The 10,000-nt window shown below is 40.8% G+C and overlaps 2 protein-coding genes across 7 annotated transcripts in view; both read right to left on the reverse strand.

Moving 5' to 3' along the window:
• gria2b (glutamate receptor, ionotropic, AMPA 2b) overlaps window positions 1–3,239 on the reverse strand; it is a 39,963-nt gene extending 36,724 nt beyond the window's left edge. For 2 of the 6 annotated variants that reach the window (XM_047802629.1, XM_047802626.1), the window contains exon 1: window positions 2,897–3,238. In XM_047802629.1, the coding sequence (XP_047658585.1) occupies window positions 2,897–2,987 (91 nt within the window). In that variant the 5' untranslated portion in view covers window positions 2,988–3,238. Of the gene's footprint in view, window positions 1–23; window positions 42–2,896 lie in introns of those variants that run through there. The other 4 variants (XM_047802625.1, XM_047802623.1, XM_047802628.1 and 1 more) reach the window with 3 other exon arrangements.
• Window positions 3,240–9,561: 6,322 nt separating this feature from the next.
• The window catches only part of glrbb (glycine receptor, beta b), an 11,430-nt gene continuing 10,991 nt past the window's right edge, over window positions 9,562–10,000 (reverse strand). Inside the window, exon 9 of the mRNA XM_047802035.1 lies at window positions 9,562–10,000. This exon is cut by the window's right edge and continues 481 nt beyond it. The gene's annotated coding sequence lies outside the window, so the exon portion shown is untranslated.

Raw genomic sequence — 10,000 nt, forward strand, 5'->3', positions numbered from 1 at the left:
ACTTCACACTAACATGCACTAACCCCATCAGTGATCTCATTACAATCCATATAAATCCCACTCTGAGCTGCAGGTGGTGTTGATTACGTCGCAGTGTTGCACCTTGACGTGTCTTACTGATAAAGGTTCGCTGGTTTGATCAGTGACAGAAGCAGGGTTCCTCAAGCTTTCCGCTAATCCGGCTTTGTAAGCAACAACGGTAAGAGTCTAGGCTTTAAAGCGACGATTAATCTCGAAGGCTTGTTTCTCTTCCACAACATCTTTTCTCAGGGCATCTTTCAGATTTGACTGTTGAGGCTGAAGATCACTTTCACGCCTGGGGAATAAATGTTGTCTCGATCTTTCTGCCCATAAGGAGCTCAGCTACGTGGTGATGCAATGTGTCGGCCCTTTAGCACGTAACAACGAGAAGTGATTCCTTTTGCTGTGTTTTTTTTTTTTCACAGCTCATCATCTAACAGAACTGATCTTTCCACTCGATTTCAGATGAGATCACAGACCAGCACGCAGACGAGTTAAGACTCTCCGTGCGTTTTGTCAAACCTCGATGTCTGCGACAGAACATTGTCCAAGCCCTACTTGTTAATTAGTGGCACCAAAGATTTGTGTTCCTTCAGTAATTTATAGCAAGACATCCTTTTAACCTGGGCATAAATTCTCTCAGCCTTTAGAGAGACTTCATGACAACCCGCTGTAAGTGCTTGTGTCAGCTGAAACGGCAGAACTTCAGGACCAGTGACGTGGACAGGACATCTCTGTCTCCTTCTGAGGACAGGTCCATATCCATGACGTTGTTGATCTCGACAGTTAACGTATAACGTATAATGGTTTGACAGCTGGGGATTTGTTTGTCCAGGTAATAAAACATGTGTAGCGGTGCTGAGCGGAGCTGAGCGGAGCTGAGCTGAGCTGAGCAGAGTTGAGAGATCCCAAATCGCTTTGACCTTTTCAGGGTCAGGTCTCACACCTGTTTTGTGGATTAAATGGCCAAGAAAATAGAGGTGCTTTTGTCTCAGTAGACACTTTTCATGATTCACCTTCAACCCTGCTGACTCAGTCTTCTCCAACACCTTGGCAAGATGCTGGTCATGCTGTTCTGGAGTCTCCATGCACCGATATATCATCCTGATACATCCATCAACCATTTTAGTGCTTGCTCCATCTTGTGTTGGAGGATTTACAGAGTGGCTTTTAAAGGAGCATCGTGTTAGAAAGGCCGCTGCTTTCTGGGTGCGGACGAGTCCGCGTCTAAAGAGGAAAACGTGGTAGCAGCGTTCGGCTTCGAGATGATTTACGCTGTAGTTTTCCTCTGAAGGACGTCTTTTTTTATCTCGTACTTCACCCAGATGTGTAACTCGTCGTTGTGTGTTGGCTTGAGCACCGCAGGCACATATCGGTGTGTACAGTCTGTCTCGCTCGATAACTCTGTTCTACTCCATGCACTGCAGCTTCTTTCTATTTTACCCTTTGTATCAGAGACAGCGGAACTGCAGATGGAGGAGAACAACATTCTCTACTGACTGGAATTTAACTCGGTATGTCTGAAAAGTTTCATGTGCACCAAAGACTTTGTGGTGTACTTCGTCGCACCTCGGCAGCTCCGTCGTGTATGCTGTGGCTCGGCTGAGCGGACCGCTTACCGTTCGGCCACGGACGACGTACATCGGGAACAGTTAGGGATTTCCTTTGTGTGAGATTTCCTGGCTTGAAACTGAGCACCAGGGCAGCACGGTGTGACGTCGGACCGAATTAACTTAGTGAACGTTTCTTCACACACAATGTTTTTTGTTTTTTTCTGCATCAATCTGAAATTCCTCCATTGTTCGTCGTCCCTGCGTGACGTCTGTAACAGCATGCAGGAAATACGGTACATATATTAGTACATTGTCTTCCACATTTTGGTTCTCAGTCTTCTCTGTGATTTTTCCTTCCAGGTTTCCATTTCAACCAGCTGGTGGCTTCCCCCTGCTGGTGGACTTGGAGCGCTGCCTTCTCATGCTGTCCAACACTGAACAGTTTGGAGCAACGTAAGACGAGACGTTAACCGCAGTCTCCGTGACAGTTCTTTATCAAACACCTTCACAACGATGTGATCAGGATCGTGTTCCTCGTGTTCCTGCGAGAGATTTATCTAATACAGATTTCAGCCTCTTCACCTCGAATCACATTTCGTTTAGAGTAAAATTCTGGCTGTATTTTCTTACCATAAGCTCAGATTCCTCCTTCATCCTCCTTCTCAGTGAAGGTGAAGGATATAAACCATCTGACCTGAACGTCAGGGTCTTCAGACGCCGCTTCTAGTCAGTTCACTTAACTGGTCAATCAAACTCAAACTCTCCAGGGATTCAATTTAGCCATCAATCTGAGACCGTGTGTGTTCCTCGAGAGCTTCTGATATCATGTCGTGGTCTTCAGCAGCCCTTGTTAACAGAACTACTTTATTCTCAAAGAGAACTGCAACAACAACTAAATAAACTAATCCTGTAGTCATGTCTTCTGTTTAAGGTTTACACACCTGACACCTACAGCAGTGTTTACACCAAACAGGTTCCTCACAGGTTCCTCACAGGTTCTTGAAGTGTTAATTATGGTTAAGTATTTGTACTTGCTGACACCTGTGGGTTTCTACAGAGAACCCTTAAGGGTTCGTGCAGGGAACAAATGGAACTATCTGAGAGTTCATACATCGACATCGTTCAACAATCGCACTTAATACCCCTGTGTCACTGTGCACACAAATACACACACGCGCGCGCGCACGAATTTCTCTTTTTACCTCGCAGCAGTTTGTGCACGATTTTTTTTACCGAAAGCCAGCACACACACACACACACACACACACACACACACACACACACACACACACACACACACACACACACACACACACACACACCTATCTGCACACTGGGAGCTCCCGCGAGCGCACATCCCCAGAAGAGCGCGTGAAGGTGGAGGAGAAGTGAGAAGCTCGTTATCTGTTGCATCTCGGTGTGAAAAGCGGCTCCGCATCCACCATGAAGAACAGACGCGGAGAGAGAAGAAAAGAGGAATAAATAAATCCTCCCGGTTAAATGAGGAAAAAAAGAGATAAAAAAAAAAAACAACAGCTCTCTGTTAAATCCGCCCCATGGAGCGATGGACGGAGAAAGAGAGATGGATAAACAGAGAGAAGGTGCGAGCGCGAAGCTTCCTTCTGCTCCCGAGGAAGAGTGGAATAAATCCACCTCTCTCTCTCTCTCTCTCTCTCTCTCTCTCTCTCTCTCTCTCTCTCTCTCTCTCTCTCTCTCCCTCTGAGTGGATGCTGACAGTGAGTGGGCGGAGATTGTTCCGAGTCACTGGTGCGAGTCAGCTTTCTCTTTTTCTTCTCTTAATTTTCACACTTTTTTTCTGAAAGTGTTTTTGCTCCAGACGCGACTGTAAGTGTTCTTCTGATGTTCTGGGAAAGCAGCTTTGGGTGTTGGAAAAGTTAATGAAAAAAAAAAATAAAGATAAAAAATATGAAATGATTGTGAATGTGATTTTAATTGTGAATGTGAATGTGAATGTGATTGTGTTTGTGAATGTGATTTTAATTGTGATTGTGAATGTGAATGTGAATGTGATTTTAATTGTGAATGTGATTGTGATTGTGAATGTGATTCTAATTGTGAATGTGATTTTAAATGTGATTGTGACTGTGAATTTGATTGTGAATGCGATTGTGAATGTGATTGTGAATGTGATTTTAATTGTGAATGTGATTGTGAATGTGATTTTAATTGTGAATGTAATTGTGAATGTGATTTTAATTGTGAATGTGATTCTGAATGTGAATGTGATTTTAATTGTGAATGTGATTTTGAATGTAATTGTGATTGTGTGAATTTTAATTGTGCGATTCTGTGAATTTGATTGTGAATGCGATTGTGAATGTGATTGTGAATGTGATTTTAATTGTGAATGTAATTTTAACTGTGAATGTGATTGTGAATGTTATTTTAATTGTGAATGTGATTGTGAATGTGATTTTAATTGTGAATGTGATTGTGAATGTGATTTTAATTGTGAATGTGATTTTGATTGTGATTGTAAATGTGATTGTAAATGTGATTGTGAATGTGATTTTGAATGTGATTGTGATTGTGAATGGGAATTGTGAATGTGATTGTAAATGTGATTGTGAATGTGAATGTGATTTTAATTGCGAATGTGATTTTGAATGTGATTGTGATTGTGAATGTGATTTTTATTGTGATTGTGAATGTGATTGTAACTGTGATTGTGAATGTGAATGTGATTGTGATTGTGAATGTGATTTTAATTGTGATTGTGAATGTGATTGTGAATGTGATTGTAAATGTGATTGTGAATGTGATTGTGAATGTGATTGTGAATGTGATTGTGAATGTGATTTTGATTGTGAATGCGATTGTGAATGTGATTTTTATTGTGATTGTGAATGTGATTGTAACTGTGATTGTGAATGTGAATGTGATTGTGATTGTGAATGTGATTTTGATTGTGATTGTAAATGTGATTGTAAATGTGATTGTGAATGCGATTGAGTGGATGCTGTGTGATTGTAACTGTGATTGTGAATTGTGAATGTGATTGTGATTGTGAATGTGATTGTAACTGTGATTGTGAATGTGAATGTGATTGTGATTGTGAATGTGATTTTGATTGTGAATGCGATTGTGAATGTGATTGTGATTGTGAATGTGATTTTGATTGTGATTGTAAATGTGATTGTAAATGTGATTGTGAATGCGATTGTGAATGTGATTTTGATTGTGAATGCGATTGTGAATGTGATTTTTATTGTGATTGTGAATGTGATTGTAAATGTGATTGTAAATGTGATTGTGAATGTGATTTTGATTGTGAATGTGATTTTGATTGTGAATGCGATTGTGAATGTGATTTTTATTGTGATTGTGAATGTGATTGTAACTGTGATTGTGAATGTGAATGTGATTGTGATTGTGAATGTGATTTTAATTGTGATTGTGAATGTGATTGTAAATGTGATTGTGAATGTGATTGTGATTGTGAATGTGATTGTGAATGTGATTGTGAATGTGATTGTGAATGCGATTGTGATTGTGAATGTTTTTCCGTTACTAACCTGAATGTAAAATGATCGTTTGATAATGAATTCTTACACCGAGGAACAATTCACTGCACCAAAAACGTTAGAATTTATTTTCTAAATAGAAACAAAAAAGAACAATAAAAACCACAGAGGAACTTTTCCAAAGATGAGAACATTTGTGTCGGTGGGAATTTGGATCAGGAACGTGACCTATGGGGAAGTCAGACTCTAAAGCAGGTGAATATTAAAACTGAATATTTGGCTGATTTGTGTGACTTAAGTTCAAACATATTTGGATCCTTAAGTCAAAAAAAAAAAAAAGTAAACTCAGACCTGTTAGGGATTAATTGCTTCGGTCTGATCTCAATTTCTGAATTCTTTCACAAGTGGATGCTCCATATTTATTAAGTTCTTCTCCAGTCTGAAGAGCAGGAAGCACTGTTTATGTTCTGAAGATGAGCAGGACTATGGAAGATAAGCTGTGACTCTTTGATGTTTTCTATGAAGATCAAAGTGTTTTAGAAAGCTAAAAATGCACACAGGAGCTTTTCCCTCGGCTTCCTTTCACTGAGGAGAAGCCTCTGGGGTTGATGGACACCCTGTGGACTATAAAGAGTTTTGGGTTTTGGTGCTAGGTGATGACTTGGTGGTGGTTCTCAAAGAGATCCTGGTTGAGCAATTGCTGCCTTTGAGCTGCAGAAGATCTGAGATTATCTTGCTACCTTGAAAAGGTTAATCTACGGGCTATAAGGAAGTGGAGTCGAGTAAACTAGCAGCTCTCTGACTTTGTTGACTCGGCCGAGAGAGGTTCATGTTGACCAAGCTTACTGCGTTCCGGGGAAATTCATTTCAGATACCGTCTGCCTTGAACACGATGCTCGATTCTCTTGACCAAGAGAAAGCTTTTTATCTTCAGATGATTCGGGATGCTTTTGAAGTTGGATCAGATTTTATCAGTATGATTAAAGTTTGTAGCAGGACATTAAAAGTGTTTGTAGAATGAAACGTGCTTCACGTTTTTGTCTTGAGCTTTTTTAAGAATATTATTTCTGGATATTGAAACTTTACCGAGCAAATTAGCACCAGAAATTGAAGGATTTATGTTGCATCATGGTGATTAGTGCTTCAGGGTGATTGCATCATGGTGATTAGTGCTTCAGGGTGATTGCATCATGGTGATTAGTGCTTCAGGGTGATTGCATCATGGTGATTAGTGCTTCAGGGTGATTGCATCATGGTGATTAGTGCTTCAGGGTGATTGCATCATGGTGATTAGTGCTATCAAGAACCATGTGTTGAAGATATAATGATGAAGGATACCATATGACTGTATAGAGTGTATCATGGAGGACTTTCTAGTCACCTCAACTGCTAAAGGAAACTGAGAGAAGAGGAAAGTGTTGGCTTTGGGGAAGCGGGAACAGGGTCTTCCTACCTGGGAGAATAAGCTGGACAAAGGGGGGTTTAAATATCCAGGAGTTTCTGGATAGACAGAAGACAGAAGGTTTGGTAGAAGTCTTCTTTAGGACTTTTAGTGTTCTGGGTTCCTCAGAATATATTGTTTGAGCTTAAGGAAGAAGCGGGACAGAGTTGGGTGCATTTGTGAAGCAGACATAACGTTTCATCTACAGTTTATACAAAGTCTCGTAACATCTCCCTGGTCATCTGCTGTAGAGGAACATGGCCAAAACTATTTTACACAGAGTGAAAGGACTTGGACTGGATACTGGTCTTTTTTTATGATCACAGGAGACTCCAATTGAATGGACTGTCTTTTTGAGGAATGTCTTGTAAAGGAGGCTCACTTAGATTTAACAGGCGACGTGCTGGGAAACAGAGCTGTTGTGTGGCTCGAGGACTGTGAAGCTCAGACAGATCGGTGATGTTCCAGCCGTCACATTCCAGTCTCTTTCTTTCTTTCTTTCTTTCTTTCTTTCTTTCTTTCTTTCTTTCTTTCTTTCTTTCTTTCTTTCTCTCTCTCTCTCTCTCTCTCTCTCTCTCTCTCTCTCTCTCTCTCTCTCTCTCTCTCTCTCTCTCTCTCTCTCTCTCTCTCTCTCTCTCTCTTTCAGGACCATGGACAAAGATGTTTGAAACACTAAATTTACTCACAGCTCTCAGCCTTTTATTATAACATAATGAAGGACTCTCTCTCTCTCTCTCTCTCTCTCTCTCTCTCTCTCTCTCTCTCTCTCTCTCTCTCTCTCTCTCTCTCTCAATGTTGTTTATGGGGAATTTTGATTTCTAATCTCATCAGACTCAAGCTTCTCATCAGCCCTGTGTGTGTTCGAGCTCCGTGTCAGTTCAAAGTCTCTGTGTGTTTCCCCCGTTCTCATCATCTCCCTGTGAAGCTCTACCTGTGTGTTTGCTCTGTGTGAGTGTGTGCGTATGTGTGTGTGTGTGTGTGTGTGTGTGTGTGTGTGTGTGTGTGTGTGTGTGTGTGTGTGTGTGTGTCCTTAGGCTGGAACTGCCTCCATATAGAACTGTGATAGAATTGTTGTGTTTTGTGTTTCACATTTCATGAGAAACTGTTGGATTGACAGAATTACACTTACATTGTTAAACCATTATAACACTTTATAAACCACTGTGACATTGTGTAGACAACACACAAGGCTTTGGTTCAATTGAACAGTTCAATAGAGTCATTTCAGGACAACGATTGGTTTTTGATTAGGATATTCCTAATAAATGTAAGTGACTAAGTGTATAATCTGATCAGCTCATAAAGAAGCAAATTAGCAATAAATCGGAGTTTTATCAACAATTCTCCTCACTGCATGTAACACTCCTGGTGCTTGATTTTATTTTCTAAAGTTTTTTGTTGTTCTGCTTTCAGTTTTGGACTTTGTTGCTTGAGGGATGTAATTTGACAAAGCTGAGAGTTTTGGACATTTTTGCTGTGTGTGAAATGCCACCGGAGTCCAGATTTCCTGCTGCGCAGTCAGACTGCATCACGCAGCCATGTGTGTGGGCTGGGTTATACACAGCTGTTCAGGAGTGTGTGTGTGTGTGTGTGTGTGTGTGTGTGTGTGTGTGTGTGTGTGTGTGTGTGTGTGTGTGTGTGTGTGTGTGTGTGTGTGTGTGTGTGTGTGTGTGTGTGTGTGCGTGTGTGTGTGGACATGTTGGAAGCGAACAGAACACACACACTGAGGATGTAACACACATCTCACACACACACACACACACACACACACACACACACACACACACACACACACACACACACACACACACACACACACACACGCTGCTCACCACAGAGACCTGGCTGTCTTTCAGAAGAAGTTCTAAATCCTTGAAAATATTAAAGCTGTTTTATATCCAAAGACGCTTCCTGATTAATTCCTGTTTATTTTTCCTAGATCTGACTTCTGATGTCCTTCACCACACCACATCTGCTTCCCAAGTCAGAGAAGTAGCTCCAATAATCACTGAATATAAATAAATCAAAAGTGAGATGTTCACGTAGAGAAATAAAAGCCACAAATCATCGGACACACACTCGTCCGTCAACCTGCTGCTACGGGGAACAGGCTTTGGAGCTCTGCTTCTGTAAATGTCTTATTTTACTGTATTCTATACATGCTCACGGATGCAGTAATATACACTGTAATATACATTGTCCACTCTTTTTGTCTGTAATCTCCGTCTCTCTCCTCCAGGGGGCGCTAATCATCAGCGCTAAACGTTGGCCTGCTGCTTTAATTCCTACAGTAACATTTACAGCATTTAGCAGACATCCAGAGTGACTTACATTGTCTTATTATTTAAGTTTATACACCTGAGCAATTAAGGGTTAAGGGCCTTGCTCGGGGGCCCTGCAATGGCAACTTGGTGGGATTTCGAACCAATGACCTTCCGATCAGTAGTCGGACACCTTAACCACCTGACCAGTTCCTCACTCAGTTCTATTTTACATTGTTTTATTATTCAGGACTCATTGCTGATGAAGATCTTTATAAATCTGTCATAAATCTGTAAATGTTCTGAACTGCGATTGAGTCACAACCGCTTCCTCCTCTTCCTCTTCCTCCTTTTCCTGTTCCTCCTCTTCCTCTTCCGTCACCATGAAATATAAAATTGTCAGACTTCTCAGCACATCGTGGTCTGTTACTATAGCAACCAGGGGCTCGTTTCCAATATAACAGGAGGAGAAAAATTGTAGCGTCACACTGTATGAATCTGTCACACACACACACACACACACACACACACACACACACACACACACACACACACACACACACACACACACACACAGACATGCGTTCACAGGCACACACAAACACACACAAACACACACACACACACACACACACACACACACACACACACACACACACACACACACACACACACACAAACACACACACACAGACATGCGTTCACAGGCACACACAAACACACACAAAAACCCTTTTACAGAACAAATAAACAAACAAACAAACAAACAAATAAATAAAGAGGCGAAGCGGGGGTGTGGCCATCACAGCCGTTGGTCCTGTTCATTTTATTGTTGGATAAATTTTCACAATCACAGGAGATGCAGGAGCTTTTACACACATGAAAGATCATCAAACAATACAGTCCAGTATGGCAGTGTTCGACTGTACAAGACCAACAAGCTTCTTCATCATCATCATCATCATCATCATCATCATCATCATCATCATCTTCTGATGCAGAGATCCAAAAATAAACATTAGAAGCATAAATATATCAATATATGAATATTTATATCATACAGTTAGAACATGCGGGATAATAATTGCTTTTCTATAATAAGTGTGCAGACGTTCAATAGATTTGCATCAATGAATAATTATAAAGTAATTTATTAAATAAATACATCGTTAAAATAGACTGAATTTAAGAGAAATAACTCAAACATAATAATTATAATATTAGTCGAATCTTTCGTTA

The sequence above is a fragment of the Tachysurus fulvidraco genome, chromosome 17 (assembly GCF_022655615.1).
Source record: "Tachysurus fulvidraco isolate hzauxx_2018 chromosome 17, HZAU_PFXX_2.0, whole genome shotgun sequence".
In the NCBI taxonomy this organism is placed as follows: Eukaryota; Metazoa; Chordata; class Actinopteri; order Siluriformes; family Bagridae; genus Tachysurus; species Tachysurus fulvidraco.